This window comes from Micropterus salmoides, unplaced genomic scaffold (genome assembly GCF_014851395.1).
Source record: "Micropterus salmoides isolate LMB-PRFRI ecotype aquatic unplaced genomic scaffold, ASM1485139v1 Ms_hic_scaffold_9, whole genome shotgun sequence".
In the NCBI taxonomy this organism is placed as follows: Eukaryota; Metazoa; Chordata; class Actinopteri; order Centrarchiformes; family Centrarchidae; genus Micropterus; species Micropterus salmoides.
This window is the reverse complement of record NW_024044681.1, coordinates 4,870,368-4,887,951: the sequence shown is the minus strand read 5'-3', so window position 1 is coordinate 4,887,951 and position 17,584 is coordinate 4,870,368. Positions and strand designations below refer to the sequence as shown.

The following is a 17,584-nucleotide window of genomic DNA, read 5'->3' as shown; positions in this document are numbered from 1 at the left end:
TATGGCATGAACCAGGCTTCGAACAAACCTTGTACAATATCTACACTACTCTTTTACCAAAAACTGTGGACTCTTTAAGTATCAAAACCCTAAAAGATGGGGTTTGTTCCTTCTCCAACTCAGTTTAGTTTGGAGATACATTCTGTGTCAGTCCCTTAGACATTGCAGCATTAGCATATGGCTGTCTTGACTAATTTTGAAGGTCAGAATAATATGTATGTATTTCAGGTGCCAAGGATATACATCTTCAGACAATATATCTAATCCAAATCCAATTATTCAATGTAAAATACACTGAATTCAAAGTAGAAGAAGCAGCCTGTGTGGCAAGGAAACTAGTCTTTTATCTCACAATGGTAAAAGTAAAGGTAAGAATAGCAGGGAGAGTCAAGGTCATATATGTTATTAAGGCGATCTTGCCTGCGCCGGTGGGACTGAGCCGAGCTGGGGCTTCATCACAGGCAGGCCACCATTCAGGAAATTACGTTTCCTTGGGCTGGGAGTTCGCTGATTGTTTCTATATTTGGGAAATTCCTGGGGATCACGGAGCCAAAGATCTGGGAAATGTTGTGCCAAAGTTGGTGCACAACAGCACAGCACATCTTAGATGTCAACAGAGATAAGTCATGAAACCTAATGACAAAATAAACTGTGTCAAAGGTGAGTCTCTTCTACCGTACCTAAAATGTTGGACATGATACAAGTTGTTCTGTTTGGGAAGGGTTGGATGGAAACTAATAACACAGATGCTTTATGGAAGTAGCCTACTTACTTTGTAGCAGTTGGGTCTTATTATATATAGTACTGGCAGCTCAGTATCCCTAGGAATTACGTTTATATTGGATAATTCTGTACATCACGACTAATGTCCAATTCCAACATTCAGTGCCAACACAGGAAATAGTGTAGCCAGTATGTAGGCGGTGGAAAGTAAGGGTGCTACTTTCATGCAAGACCAGAGTTCTCCTCCCCTAATAGATCTGCGATGAACCTTTGCATTTATAGTAACAGTAACAATGATCTTTCCTTAACTTTGACCAAGTCTGTTTGCCATAACCACGATTTTCCCTTAATCTCAACTCAACCCTAGTTGCCTGTCGCAGATATTGCAGAACGATAGAATTTTTAAAACGCCCTCTAGCGGCATTAGTGACCATGAGTCTTGTCGATCAAGAGCCAAGTAGGAAGCTAGGCAACATTGTTAGCCACGAAGTCCACAGATTGAGACTGCTGGGGTGGTTCGATGAGTCAACAAAATGCCTAACTTTGACGCAGGGTACTGCTATTTGCTTCCTGGATCCTACGAACAGCCAACATTGGTTTCTTTTAACCATGTGTGTACACATACCTGGCCAATAAAAGTGATTCTGACTTGTCCCAGATCTCAGCTTACTTTGATGAGTCCAATAATGACCAATAGGAAGCATGGCCTAAACTACAAAAATGTGGGCCAACTTGTAAATTGGAATTAACCAAGATACGGTATTTTTCTGTGGAGCTGTGGGTGATTTACTGGCAGAGCCAAAAAGTCAACATCAGCATACTAGTTATGTTAGGTCTAAATATAGTGCTTGAAAACAGCTGTATTCAAATGTTATCCACTCACAGCTTGGGTATATGTGCACATGCATGTTTGTAAAGGCTTTGCATGTAATATTCAGCATGTGTGTTTGCATAAGCGATTGTAATATGATGCCTAACTCTGTTTCCTAGTGTCGGCGGCACCGGGTGATCTCCGCTAATGAACAATTGGCTCAGTGAGGTGTGACCACAAGCATTGTGATGGGAGCCACACAGTGGACTACTGATGCAGTGAGCGAGCGAGCAAGAGAGCGAGAGAGAGAGAGAGAGAGTGGGAGGGAGGGAGACAGACTGGAACTCAATTCCACACAGGCGAACCTATACGGGCTCAGAACAACGGTCTCTCCTGCAGCACACACATGCACACACACGCACACACACAGCTGGCTGTGGATTCTACATCTTGTTCCATACATCTGTAGGTAAGCAGCTGACATGTTTTCATCTTCCTGCACACATAGCTGTAAACCTCTCTCTCTCTCTCTCTCTCTCTCTCTCTCTGCATGTGTATGTTAATCAGCAGCTTTGCATCTAGGAATAGGGATGTGTGGGTATGACTCCAACATGCATGCTGTTACACGCTGAGACACACACTCGAGCTGCAGCTTTAGGTAAACACACTCTCACACACAAACATACTGTATTTCCTTTAACACATGTAAGAGGGCTTGTGGTTTAGGATTAAGGAGATCAGAGGGAATCATTTATTCGTGGTAAATCTATAGGAAAATAGGAAATGTGTGTGGTGGTATATGTATTTGAGAGAGTGTGTCTGTTAGTGTGTCATCTGGGTAAACCTGACACATAAAGATGTTAACATCTGTAATTATCATGAATATCTAATTATGCAATCATATCCTTGTGTACACATTCCATTGTAGCACAAGGATGTTAGAATATATGCAAGCGTGTGTGTTATGTTGTTAGCAAAACACACAAATTTCTGTGTGTGTGCGTCTGTGTGTGTGACTGCCCATTTGCATGTGAGTGCAGCACACTCCTAGTGGAACAGTGGAGTCCAAAAGGTGTTCAAATCCTGGGGATTAGCGAGACGTCTTTGGCTTCAGCTGTCTCCATGGTAAAGGCAGCCGGTGGAACGCCTGTGTTTGAGAGCGCTCTGTATAGTCGGCAGGTTCACTGCATTCATCAGCTCTAGGGCTAACACAAGCATCAGCTCGGCACAATTAATGTCATTCTCAAGCATGGGGAATATGTTTTATGAGTGGTGGAGGTGGAGTATAAGAGGCATGGAAGAGGTTTGGAGAATCAAACTAATCTGAGAAAAAGGGAGAAATGACAGTACGGTATTGATGTTCTGAAAGGAATTCTGCACCTGGAAGTTAGATTTGTAAAATGGCATTTCAAAGAATCAGGAAACCCCTAAGATTAGAATAGCAAGGCATTAATCTGGTTTGTAAATAGACTCAGGATATTGTTGTGGTTGTAAACCCTGCAGGATTTATGTGTTGAAGTCCGGCCTGTGATGCTGCTCATTTGGACTCATGACCAGAGGTTTTGCTATTCTCGGACACGAGAGTAGCTCTCATTATGGTCAATAATGTCCAGGGGCTATTGACTGTAGCTGATTGCACCCTTTCTGTCTGTGGATCTGTCCCTCACAACTCAGAAGTTAGTGATAAGACTCAATCATCAACTTGAATATGTTGTCAAACGAGGAATGATACAGTTCAACTTAAGCAGGGATTGACAAAACACAAACAGTAGGTAAATAATAAAGTGTCTTTTTTTAAAACTGGCATGCACTTCAGTGGACTTGCGATTTTCTACTTAGGAGTTTGTCATTTTGGGACAGGTTGTGTCTTAGAGTTCGATGAGAAGATCGAAACCACTCTCATATCCTTCTGGTAAACATAAGGCTACAGCCTACAGCCGATTAGCTTTGCTTAACTTAAAACAGCAAGTCTGGATCTTTTCAAAAATAACAAAATCCACCTACCAGCAAGTCTGCCTACCGGCTCACCAATTAACACGTTATATGGTGTTTGTTTAATCTTCTCAAAACCAATGTGTAAAAATGACCTGTTGTGGTTTTACAGGGAGGTTATGAACTGGACTCCTACATGGCTAGAAGCAATAACTTCCCGAAGACTATGACACATGATACTCTAGAATACCAATACCTGACTGATTCATTTTAAATTACAATATTGGCATTCAATATCACATCAATCTTTATTGACATAAATATTGTAGTGTTGTTTATAATGATGAAATTAACCAAAAGTAAAAAATGTATCCTGGAAGAAAACAAATTGTATTTTTTAATAAACTTTTATTGTTTGTTGGTGAAATGAGGACATAAAACACCTACAGTTACATCCACAGTCTTTCCCTGTCACAAGAATTTGCCATGACTATAATGACAACCACAATGATTGAAAGATGGATAGACAGCCACTTGTTCGCCAGGTTAAGCTCTCTAACACTTTCTAAAGCCCTTCAAATGTGCTGCTTTATGCAGGATAAATCCCTGCTGGCTTAGAGCGGCCAGTCAGATTGAATCTGTGCAATATTGACATCCCTGCGTAGCGTCAAAGTCAGAAGAGGACAACAGGAAAAAGCTATAAGTTGACTCCTTAGATTGGAGATAGAGCCTGTGATAAAGAGCTGAAATCGAAAATACAGGACCCAACAACACGTGGGAGGATGCACGTGTAAATCTACGCTCAAATTCATGTGCAACTACATATAACCATGGAAATAAGAGTGAAAACTAGTGCTAAATATACACAGCACCCACGCAGTAGATTCACAAAACCCCCACAACAGTATCCATTTGCAGGGAGGTAAATTATTCCATTATCCTAGACTGTATCATTGATCCTCAGGCCTCGCCAGGTTTGTTAAATAGTAATGACATCGGCCGCAGTAAATTCGTCTCCATTTGTGACTCCCCTCAGTGTAGAGCCTATCCATTTCAGTCACTCAGGAGTGACACACCGCTTTCTTTTTTTTAACTTTCATTCTGAGAGACTGTACTCCCCTCTTCATCTTTTTCTCTCTTGTTAGCTTTACTATGGCGGCCTTATTATGAGCAGAGTTCTCACAGAGGGTCTTGTAAAGCCATAACACCACCGTCAGATAAATTTAAAATTGAGAAATTTACATGAAGAAATATGGTACAGCAGGTTGGAGGCTGATTGAGATCAAGATGGTTGATGGTCCTGAGAGAAGTGAGAGAGTGGGGGCTTCTTATGAACACACACACACACACACACACACACACACACATACCTAATTGAAAGACAGTAGTCTGTTTACAGAGTTAATAAAAGAGGCTCTGGCAACAAACTAAAATGAGCATTACGAAGACTGCCGCAGGGTTTACTCTCCTGGACTAAGAATGGCACAACTGTATGTCAATATGGTGTCTTTGTCTCTCTCTCTGTCGCTCTCTTCTATTGCCCTTGTCTTTTGCTGTCTGCCCTTCTTTTCTGCCTCTCTTTTGCTGTGTCCTTCCCTGCTCTATTGACCACACTACAGTGGCAGGCCCCATCTTTGTCAGGAGCAGCGAGACAAAACGCCAGCAAAATAATAGAGGGGGCTTGTAAATTCCCCACAGACACTTTTTATAGTTCCTTTCCACTTGCTCTGCTGCCTGTCAAACCAGACAATGCCTTCACTGGCATATATTTGATGTGGTGACGTGTGCTGACAAAAAAAGTTAAAGGCCCAATCTGGAATGATAGTAAAGCACAAGCTGTTGTTAGCTAGCACAGTACATTATTAATTTGTTAGCTTGATTGTTAGCTGGCATTGATAGTTTATGACAGCTAAAAACTAGTTCTACATTACCAACAAAAAATGTTTTGTTTACATATTAATGCTGCTATCACCAATGTTTTTACTTTATGAATGGATCACATGACTAACAACAAATCCACAGAGAATTATCTACCAACTTTGCATCTCCACTCAGCTCTGTGGAGCGTTTTAGTGTCTTTCAGCACATTGGGGGTTTTTTGGCCCGCAACTTTAATGTTTTTGTTCACTCCCACCGCTCTCTTTTCTGTCTACAGAAAATAAAAGCTACCTGCCCAGCAATAACACCAGACAGACAAAGTTAGCAACTAGCTGGTGAACACAGTTGGAGAAATTACAAAAGAGCCAGATATTTTCTTCAGGAATTGCTGGAGAGCAAAACAACGATAAAAGAAAAGTGAATATTGGACGCCAAATGAATGCTAGTAATGCTAAGTATCTGCTGAGGGTGTAAAAATGCTAATCTCTGCTGACAAGTTCACCATATCATTACATGTATAACGTATTGGGAGATACAGTGAGATCTAGGAATAGAGCTTATCTTAGAAAATCCTGACCTTGAAGAGAGTACATGTACATTTCCATGACTGAAAAACAAAATCATGCTTTATTGGGGCTTTAAACGTTAGATAATTGTTATGTTATTTATGCTACTTTTCTGCAGGACCTAAAATAAAAAACATCTATCTTTGAGGAAACTGTTTGCATGTGTGCCATGACAAGATGAGTCAACCATTAACAAAATACCATCTGCTATGTCACTTGAGTCAAATCAGACAAAAAATGGAACGTTTTCTACTTGCCTGAGTGATTGGAAAGAACACTCAGTTCTGTCCAAAACCGATCCTTTCAAAATAGTCAGAAACTTAAAAACATGCTGTGAAGTGAAGGAAGCATTTTGCGCTCTACATGAGTTTCCTTTTACCACACACTAAGTGAAAGTGATATTGACATGAAATGTGACAATGCCAGCCAAACTGAATTAAACATATTTCCCACAATCTAAATAATTGATCAGTTATGCATGAAATTGACAAAGAGGCAATCAATTTGCTCTAAGCTTCACAACTTATTAAAATGTTTCTATGTAGAATCAAATAAACTTGGCTTCTCAACAAAACATATTTCCCTTTCTCTTTAAAGGCAGCGTTTAATAGTTCATTGGCCTTTCTGTAAGACTTCAGAAATTGCTGGCAAAATGTCTTGAAGAAGCCCAGGCCTGTGTGCACGCGTGGGTGTGTGTGTAGCTACTACAGAACAGTACATGTGGGCAAGTACACAATTGCACTAACATGCACAGTCAGATCCAAAATCATTTCATCATATCTCTGCATACATGAAATGTGACCGTGTGAGTGGGTTGGCTGGAGCAAGCTTGAGCACACAGGCATCTAAAAACAACTACACATCATCGGAAACTGATTTTCATGATGTTCCGTCAGAATGCTAAAAGTAGGGAGGGTGTGGGAAGCTCTATGTTTGACAACCCCCCCCGGTAGTCAGTCATCATATCTCAATATCTGACTGTGTATCCAGGTTGGTTTCATCCCTCCAGGTTCCCTCCAGGCTGGAACAGAGGGGAAGACTGCAGGTCATGTCCCTCCTCTCCTGATCAGTGAGAATGCGCCTTGGACTCTTATGGTAGTGGCTGATTGATCGTATGCGCACCGAAGAAAACAGCAAGAACTTGATAGAGTAGAGAGAGCTGGCCTGGATTAGGGGAATAAAGTGAGCGGTAAATAAACTTGTCAGAGAGAAGAACAAAGGCTGACAATGAAGAAAAAGCATGAAATAACACTCATATAGAGAATAAGAGCGTGATAGAAACGCTGGAGAGAGAATTTATCTGTGATTGCTGATTTCTGTGAACACTACTCCCACACAAACAGATCTTTCTCCATCTGTTTTAAAGAACAAACATATCTGAGATTGAAAGAGAGCAAGGCCAAAACTGGGGTGGGTGTGGGGTTTAGTGGGGAGTTAAGTACAGCTAAAGCATACAGGTTGTTGTTCTCACAGGGGAAATTCCTTTGGTGCTCCAGTCTTTTCACTGAGGCAACAGGCTAGTGACTTTGAACCACTCGGCGCTCCACAAAAGAGGTCCCTCTATTCTTATGTTGGCAACCCGGATCCTAATTCTTAACAAACCTCCCCCAACCCTACTCACACATACATTATTTCTTGACCACTTCTCACTGAATAGAGTACATATGGATAGTAGTTCTTTAAGTTAAAGTTCTCTAATTGGTCAGTCCATGTAGTGGCCCAACCACTGCGAGACAGCATGCATGTGAGCAAAAGCATAAATACTGACCACCACATCTAACAGGACACTAATTGTGGGGTGTCCATAATACTTAAGTCTTTGTTGTGATTTGTGGTGGGCGACATATTTTTTTAGCCTGCTAACTTCAGCAGTCGCTAGTGGGTGGCATAGATTCTCTACTTGATTTACTTTACGGCCTGGAAAAACAGCTGAAAAGCAGGTCACACTCTGAGAAACAGAAGCTCGGCCTTCCAAAAATGTTCAATGAAAAGAAAAAGCAGCAGATGCAAATTGTGTCAAGTTTTCGACAACTCCGATTTAGCTGCTCAAGAGTGGATGAAAGTGTGTCACTTTGTCCTGTCTGTTCTTGTCTTTTAGGCCATTTTGCCGGAAAGTTAGTCAGACCCACCTGAGGGAGCAGGAGGATGGAGAACAACATGTGAGCGATCCGTGCGCCACTGTCGACAGCATGCTTCGCCTCCTCCAGACCTTGGCTTTCTGCTTCGGCTGTTTTTTGCTACTTCACAGGCAGGCTGTGGCTGACGAAGAGGCTCTCTGGGGGCAGACGCCATCAAGAGAAAACGCACCTGAAAATAGACAACGCTCTAACTGGTGGACCCCGTCTCTGCCAAAGCTCCCTTCCTTTCCCTCACTACCATTCCAAATCCCAATTCCCTTTTATGGAAGCTCGGACAGTAAAGAGAAGGCTGTTGTGTTGACCACAAACGCCAAAAGTCTGACAGAACCAGTTGATCACTTGCAAGACCACTTGGTGTCAGGTGAAGGGAGCATTTTTGAAACCTCTGAACCACCAACGACTGGGACTCGGGGGCTCCTAGCTAGCGTGACAAAGACAAGAACAGAACCACTTCACACAGGGACATCAGATTCTCCACACAGCAGCATAGCGCAGAGCTACAATGATACTCTTGTTTTAGACTCCTACTCTCCCACAAGCAGTTATGTCAGAAACACTCTGTTCACCAACAGTCCCGCCAGCACAAGCGCTCCTGAACAAAATGCAACACATACTCACCCACCACAGGGAACTGCACGAGCAGCCGGACCCAGCAAGGCTGCCACTTCACAACACCCCCCATCACACACTGATAAAGAGGAGGCTGAAAATTTAACAGTAAAGATCTGGTCAACGATAGCACCAGAAACTACAGTTCCTACTGCCTTGACACGGGCAGCAGCCCAAACCACAACAACAAATCCAGGACTGGTGGACACCACACAAGCCAGCACACACACTCTGGGGCCTGTTACTACCCCTACTCCCTCAGAAACCACATTTGTCAGACAACCACACGACCCGACTGTCAGTATTACTCTCCATGCTGGAGAGGCCACAATGACAGAAACCCACCCCACTCAGAGCGAGGCTGACCTGGGCTTCTCCCAGGCCAGGTCGGGGCCCATGGAGGGACAGCCGGTGGTAATCACCACAGCCATGGTGATCGATCACAAACCTGTGCCAGAATCCATAATAAGCACAACTCAGAGCCAAAGCGTTCACTTCTCAATAGCAGGAGGTAAGCAAAGTTAAACAAATCAATAGTGATCAATCATATGCAGGCAGGTCTTAAGTGTTCAATAAATGGCTGTCAAAAGGCTGCAGACAGTTCGGCTTGATCGATGACATTTCTGACTTGGTAAGTAGTCGAAGGTCCGACATTAGCATAAATCCAGATCTTGTTGAAACCCTGTCAACAATCAATAAGTACATGTCTGGAATCAACATTTACATGATTGCAATGACGGGTTATGTGTTGAAATCTCTGTACACCATGCTAGGGGAGAGTATGTATAGTATAGTATAGTTAAGATTTTTTTTTAATATAATGTGGCATTACACTGTGGTGGTTTAAATGGATGGACAAATACATTTCAGTAACATAACAGCTTTCAGAAGTTGGAGTAGTTCCACCATACTGCAATCAAAACCATCTACAAAAGAATGAAACATCTTAATTGTTTGCAATGATTGCTTCCCACAGACTTTGAACTATTCAATAAAATAGTTCCATGACACAGAGAATATGGAAGGGATAATAAAGCATCAAAATCTGTTGTGAAATCTGCTTTGGAAAGTTAAAAAGCTTTTTTGAGTGATGTTTTGTTGTTGACTGTCCCCAGCCTTACCCAAAGATAGTTTTGCCTTTCACAATTTCTTCCAATGTGTAATTCGTACCACCCAATTTAAAAACAGCCCATTAACAGTCTATAATGAGTTTTCAAGCAGAAATCCCCCCCCCCCCCCCCCCCCCCAACATTGCACAAGTGATTACCTCAGTGAATGGAAGGAAAGAGTGTTTGGTTGAATGCCACTTGATGGGGGTTTTCTCTACAGAGCATGAAAAGGCAAAGATGGTGAACTTAAACGGCTACTGGTAGCCAGTAGGATTCAGTAGACTTTCACATGACATTGAGGCAAAACCTCCATCTTCAAGGCCCATCCCCCAACACTGGTTGCAGTCTGGTGTCTGTATACTTAATGAGTCTTCAGGGGAACATCCACCTCCAGGTACAGACGCATTCATCATGTAGGGTCAAAGGTTGGGCCAGAAAATGATGAGCCGATTATTCTCAGTCATGGAGGTTCCATGTCCATCTGATAAAACCAGGGCTGTTTGGAGGATGTATACACACAGATGTGTCACTCAACGTGTGTGCACATAATGATATTAGCTTGAATGTTTAAATGCTGTAATTCCACCAAAAGTCCATTAATATTGGTACATAAAATGAATGAATTACTTGTTGTCATAGCTGTAGATAATTACAAAAACCATGAGGCATAATCATGAAGAAATTATTCCTAGCAAAGATTATGTTATGTCATATTCTCCTCACCCTTAAAATCAAAGCAAAACAACAAACAACAATTACAATATCTTTACTGCAGTAGTGCCAAAATGCAGTTTTTGCTCACAGATTTAAAAATTTGGTAAAAATTTAAAAGTAAGTTTTCAACTCCTGACTACACCTGTTTCATAAACTTCTTAATGTTAGTTCTTACCCTCTGTTTCTTGAACATGCAAACTGTGCTTAAATCACATTGACTTTCTGTTTTTTTAAACAAAGTTTAGCTTATGACAAAATTACTTGACAAAATCTCATGTTAAGGTCAATTTAGTAGCTGTTCTGCAGCTTTCAGTCATATGGCATGCTCTTCCTTTACATACAGAGTGTGCCGAGTTGTCACAGAGTTGTGGATGTTTTGATTTCTGTTTTGAGCACTTTAAGGCTCTTTCATGTGTGACACAATCAAAAGCTGGAGAACGGTTTCTAAATAGACCTTGAAATGAGATTGTTTTGTCAGCTGCTGTTTCCAAGGTCAAAAAGGAACTTTGAGACTACGCTATTGGATATTTACAGATAGCAATCTATATGCACAATGACAAAAGGTACATTAACAGTTCCCCAGTGGAAAATAAAGGTTGAGAGTCAGGTTTTTTTTTTTGCAGTGTTGGCATGCAACTATATCAGATCTTGTGTATCTGACACTGCTTTAAGCTGTTTGCTTTGAAACCGGCGTTGTGTTTAGTCTACAGCGCCCAGTGTTGTGTCTGCACTGGTTTTTGATTATGCATTGTATGGCGGCATGCAGGAAAGATAGGGAGCTTGGCCAGGTTGAGGCGGGCTGCTGTGGCTGCGTATCAGTATTCCAAGCGCACACTCAGCAAAACCACCATCTCTCCTGTGGGACCATAAGCCCGCCAGTCGCTGTTCATGGATGCTGAACATGCTCCTCTGTCCCTTCCTCTCCGCTCCCTCCCTTCCAGCTCTACTCCTCCTTTTGCAATCTTTTTTTGCCTCTTTACAAACACAAATCCCTGTCTGTTTGTTCCATGGCCAGACATGTCAGCCATTGCTGCTTTGAAGGGTGAAAATGTTTTGACAGGGACGAGAGAAGATTCTGATCACTCATGGAGAAACGACAACCAGTGCTTGCTTTTATACACCCTAGTAGTCAGCTTGGTGCAGTATTGCACAGGAGTCTTGCAGTGTTCAAATGATTACACCTTGCCAAAGGACACAGGAGGAGACTAATATGAAAATGAAAGCACGGCACCCCTGCATTATCATACATTATCCCAATGTGAACATTCTATCTGTGTGCTGTGATCTATTTAAGCGGCACGAGGTGAATCATTTCTTTATGAAGGTGTGGAACATCTTCATCACAAACGGGTGGGTTTTTCATTGCTCGAGAGAGCATTTGCTAGGTGGCGTTGCCCTTGAGGAGGCTGTCAGGTATTTAAAAAACAGCAATGCTCTGCTTCTGTGTGTGTAATCCTCTACTAAGGGACACTCCGACATCCAACAGCATGGGCAATTATGAGAGGAGAGAGCGGGAAAAGAACTGGGGGTTGAGGCTGATGGGATGTGGGGGGTGAAGTAGGTTTTCTAAAGCATCTCAGATAGCCACTGCTGTACATTATCTTCAAAAAACCTTTCCTTCCTCCTGCTCCTTCTTTCCCCTCCTCCCACCTTTTCCATTACGGTATGCTGTACTAACAGACAGTGCCGAGACTAGACCTTTAACACACTCCATTAGTACCTGCAAGAATATATTGTCTCTGTGATCCGAGCGCCATAACAAACAGCTAAAGCACGGCCATTGACAGATTAACTGATTATGGAAATAGTTTTACTCGCAGAGCATGTGACATGGTTTTCTGATGCCCTTGTATAGAATTTACATGGAAAGTGATCTTTAATGCAAATAGAGAACACTGTCTGGACTTTTATATTATGGTAATCTTCTCATAATGACTTCTTTAACCAGACAGGAGTTTTAAAAAAACTGGATGGATTAGGCCTGTTTGTTTTTAGGATTTGACCCAAAGCTCGCAGGCCGATTTACTCTGACTAATGTAAATATGCAATTAAAGAGCAATCTGGATTATTTGTCACCTTTAATCAGACTGATCTTAAAGCAAGACTTGGTTGGGAGAGTAAAGGCGTTAGAAAATGCAACGGATCCCTTGGTAACTATCTTAAAAATGAGCCAAATAGGCAACATGATGCAATTTTGTGCAAGTACAGCCAGAAACAATTGAAGAAGAGGTATCTCAGTCATAATATCCCATTTTTATGCATCTGATTAGGAGCATCCAACTCTCTCCTGCACTGCTATCCAAACCGCTCCTTTTCTTTCTTATCACTCTGAGCTCAGAGTGTATTCTTGTATTCTTTTACAAACTCTCTGCGGGCTTATGTAGATAAAGCAGAGTGTAATGGAGTGCAACATCATTTTTTGTTTATTATTTCTGGAAGCTGGAGATAATGAGGAGCATCTGAAACGTTGAATAACTGCCGCACCAAAATGGATCAGCATTGCCTCAAAGATTTTGCTCACTGTGGGTGCTACTTTAAATTCAATTTAGGCTATATCTCTGGACGAAACCTACATTTTCCTTCCGCACGCACATGTAGAAACCATCCATTCACAGCCTGAGGTGAAGGCGGCACACAGAAAATTACATTAAGGTTAAAACACTTTAAGGTTATGAAGGCCAAGATAAATTATGTACGCACTAATTAGGTGGACAGTAAAATGATAATTCAGCACATGTGTATTTTTGAACTGTTCAATATACTAAGACTGAGATCCACTCATGCCTACCTCTCTCTAATCCCCTTTTGCTTTTATTTTGCTCTGTCAGCAGAGTATCCATAAACAGCTGGTCATCAGTAATTTTGCTTGTGATGTGCTAAAGAGATGAGCTCCACTGTTTGTACTGTACGAGTGAGTGAAGGAGAGCACATGTTTACTGTCCTTATATCTCATTTGTAGCAGATCTTGTTAGATGGTGAAATTTAATCACAGGCACATCAGAGTGTCTGTACTGCAGATGCTGCAGGGATCTGGCCGTGGTGTACAGTGTCTCCTCCCAATTCACTGGACAACAGACAATATCTTAACTGCAAAAACATACTGTGACAACAGCAAAAAATCAAGGAAACTGATTTTAGTACCCCTTTCAAGTCAGGAACTGTCAGAATATTTTCAAGAAAAATAAAACTTACTTTTCCTTTTTTGAACTTGGAAATTTGAGAAAAGTTGAGTTTAAAATAAATGCCATCCTTTGCTAGGAAGAATTACTTACTTAGTAACTTGAGAAATTACATACTCAATTTTAATATTTAAAATTTCAAGGCAAAATACTTATTGATTAATTTGTGTGTATCCTTGATGTCTGAAAAACATGTCAAATTATTGTCTTCCTCATAAAACATCAGAAAAGTGTGAAACTGTGGACTGCGTATTGTGATGCCTGCACGTTCGTGTTCTTGTGTGCAGACAACACTGGGACTCACTCGTAAAAACCATAGACTGTATATAAGAAATGGACATAGTCATCGTGACGTCACCCGTTGGTTTGTGGACTGCCGTTTTGAAGCCTTGAGTTTGGCCGATAGGGCGCCGCCATGTCGAGTTTATGCAGGAAGTGCCCGGAAGTGACGATACGGTGCAGCTAACGGCCGTGTGCGGAGCTAGCTAGCTTGCTTAGCTAGGTGCAACTGTAACTCAGTTAACTGTCATTTTAACAGAGCTGATAACTTTGTCTAGTGAACAATAGTCTTAAAACTAAATGTACTCACCAGAGAAAGTGAACTATTAAGCTTTTTTAATGGTGCTGGTTAAATTTACACAGTGCCGAGGGTACAGTCGGCACTAGTCTGATTGACAGATCGCCATGGTAACGACTTGTCAATCATAGATAATCCCGCCCTGAAACATACTCTGCTTTGTGGTCTATTTTAAAGTAAATGGACCATAATTTACTAAATGAACATCATTTTGTGTTGAAGAAGACTTGAAACTAGCAACTGAGACCATAAACTCATCAGGAAAGTGTTTACTGGGGTAATTATTCAGCTGAGAAGTAGGGTAATTGTCCCATTATTTTTAATGGAGCTGGACTTCTTTTTGCAACCAGAAGAGTCGCCCCCTGCTGGATTTTCAATAGAATGCAGGTTTCAGGGACTTCCGCATCGGCTTCATATTGTAGACCGGAAGCTTCCCGCTTGGTAAAAACACAATGCTCCTAGAGGTCAAAAACTCCAAATGGTACCTTTAAACCTTTATTTACCCAATAAACAAGTTTTTGTTCAAATAACCTTTCTTCAAAAAACCTGAGAGTTTGAGATGCACAAACTAAGAAATCTATTTCCTAAGACTTTTGAGTACCAGACGATTGTTAAACTTTTATATACAAAGCTCAAAACTGAAATGGAAAAGTTTTATAGTGGAATAGCCATTGATCATCAGAAACTCCACAGGGTACCTTTATGTCACAAAAAGGAAGACTTGAGATGTCTTGCAATTTGCTTATGAAATCTTGTTACTAGACTTTGACTCGCCTTAAAGGACTTGAGACTTGAATCAAGACTTGCTCTAAGAGACACTCTTTTTATGTGCAGGTGTATACCTGTGCAGTATTTGTTTCTGTTACTCATCACTCTCCTTCTCCTTTGGCTGAGACAGATCTCCTGCTGTGTGGAGGTCAACAGTGCAATAACGTGATGAGCGGATTTTACTTCGGAGACTTCTAAAATTTACAATTGACTCAGGGGCTGTGAACGTGACCTAGATTTTACTGTATGATAGTAGCTGGCATTGCCTCATAGCCGTCACAAAGTTTTTTCCTAGCACGTTATTCCTCCCACTAGCCTTATGCCTCGGTATCTTTTATTAATATTAATTCTGAAGCTATAAACTAACAGAGGACCTGGTATCCCCAGCTTCATCACGGAGTCAGCTCATCAGTTTTCCCCAACAGATTCACTCGCTGAATATCGTCCCAAATCTCATCTGGTCCATCATTCATTTATAATTGCTGCGCTGTGTGGCAAAACACACACATCTTGTGCAGAGGGCTTACTGTGAAAACTGTGTCTTTTTGTGAGGTTGCCAAAGGGAAAGGGGAATGATGTGGCTCAGTCATGTAGTCATTTCTCTGTCTCTTGGTCTTGTCTTGTTTCCCTCTTTGTAGCACTAACACAGATGATTGAACAATGGGTCTGGATTTGTGATGGACCAGGATGTGCACACACTGATAAGCATGCACACACACATCAGGATGTCAATGTAATTAGACTACAGAGGGCCAGACTACTGTGCTATGGATGACTGGCTACAACTAAGTGGGTGATAGACAGATCCATTTGACAGAACTGGGTTAAGAAATATAGTCCCTCCATTTTCTGCAGTGTGTTTCAGACTCACTGTGAGCAGAGAGGGTTAAACTTATTTTTGACAGGCTCCAGAATTGCTAATCTTTTTTTGTTTCTCAGACTACTTGGAGCTATGCTATGTGGAGTTCTTTAAATTGTATTCCTGATCGCCTTGAGATCGCTCAGAGGTTAAATTGCATGTCTCTTCCCAGACCTGCCAGGCAAAGAGGATAAGGAGGATGAGGAAGGTGTGGTTCCTTCAGCAGATGGGGATGGTGACACCAGTTTGGCAGACACTTCCACGCTATCCACTAAGCTCCTAACAACATCCCTTCCACTGAGCACAGGTGAGCAAACAAATCCCTTAAACAAACACTGTAACTAATTTCAAAGTCCCATCAGTTTCAAATGTGTTTGGTCTGCCATGCTGTTAGGAGGACAACGAAAAAGAACTGCATGCTGTTTGTTTCAGAAGCCTTTCTTCAGCCGTTTCAATATCTGAAAATCTGTTACAGGACTGGGAGAAACAATTACCCTGCATGCTTTGCCTGAGGCCACTAATTGCTTCCGATGGGAGCAGAAAACTTTTCATTCAAGCTGTGATTTTGGAGAACTCCTGAGAACAGAATAGATGGGGAACAATACCCTCTAGATAAATAAATATTATGTCATCAATCCAAAGACAATATCTGCCTTTAAAAAACTAAAAACACACATATGCATTAATTAAGTAGCCCACTGGCCAACAGCACACGATTCCTTTTAAATGAAGAGTTGCTGCATATGTCATTCTCAATAAATAACACATTACTATTTATTCTATTTGGGAAGCTATAGCTTAAGGCAGGGTGTCAAATCGCTATTTTAAATTATAGATGTGTGATTTATAACGTGGTTAGCATACAAAAGTATTAGGTGCAAATATATCAGGTTAAAACAAGGCAAAATTAGATTTATCAGAATTCAGCTACACAGACAATACCTGTTAAAAGGATCAATTTACTGTTGGCTTCTGGTGTTTTCATGGGATCTGTTGACAAGAAGAAAAATATAGAAAATCACTAGACTTATCCTTTAAGCTAAATCAAAAAATATTCTCATTATCTGAAGATAAAATGTGTTCAATGTAAAAATCACATATATTAGTCCTTCATCATGTACTTAATTTCCAGTATTTATTAAAAGACTCACTTTCAGCCCAGTTCACAGGAGCAGATGTAACCCACATTACCTCGCCCAGATTAGCAAATGTTGTCAAATGATTTTCAAAAATAGACCTGTCAAATGTGCCACTCACTGATGATGGGATGCTACGGGGCTCTCTAGCTCAGTATGTCACGAGTGAGTGAGTGAAACAATAATGTTAGTATTCAGTCTGCCTGCCATTTGAATGTGTACTCCCTAAAGCAAAAACCTGCTGTTGAAAAGCTGCACATAAACACATTTACAGCTCTCCAATTTCATTTAATGGACCCACACCAGGTGCTTTTGCATTAAGTGCAACTTTTCAAGAAGCAGATAAACCCTCCCCCTCACATTTCCCAACACACAGGCTCCTCCTCAACAAACATGATCTAACTTACTTTTTCTGAGGTGAGTTAAATTGAAAATGAAGGCAATCAGATGAAAACTACATAGAGCTCTCAGTTTCATGAAGTGTTTGGGGTTGCTGCCATTGTAACATGAGAGGAATCCTTCACCTTTATAAGCTCAGCTGGTCTAGAGGTTATGGTGCCTTCGGTGAGACTTTTCAAGATTTAC

At 41.3% G+C, this 17,584-nt stretch overlaps 1 protein-coding gene across 1 annotated transcript in view; it reads left to right on the top strand.

The window, feature by feature from the left end:
• The first annotated feature begins 1,862 nt into the window (after window positions 1-1,862).
• The window catches only part of LOC119895454 (mucin-2-like), a 16,880-nt gene continuing 1,158 nt past the window's right edge, over window positions 1,863-17,584 (top strand). The window contains exons 1-3 of the mRNA XM_038708603.1: window positions 1,863-2,003; window positions 8,009-9,168; window positions 16,036-16,170. Of these exons, the coding sequence (XP_038564531.1) occupies window positions 8,100-9,168; window positions 16,036-16,170 (1,204 nt within the window). The 5' untranslated portion in view covers window positions 1,863-2,003; window positions 8,009-8,099. The remainder of the gene's footprint in view (window positions 2,004-8,008; window positions 9,169-16,035; window positions 16,171-17,584) is intronic.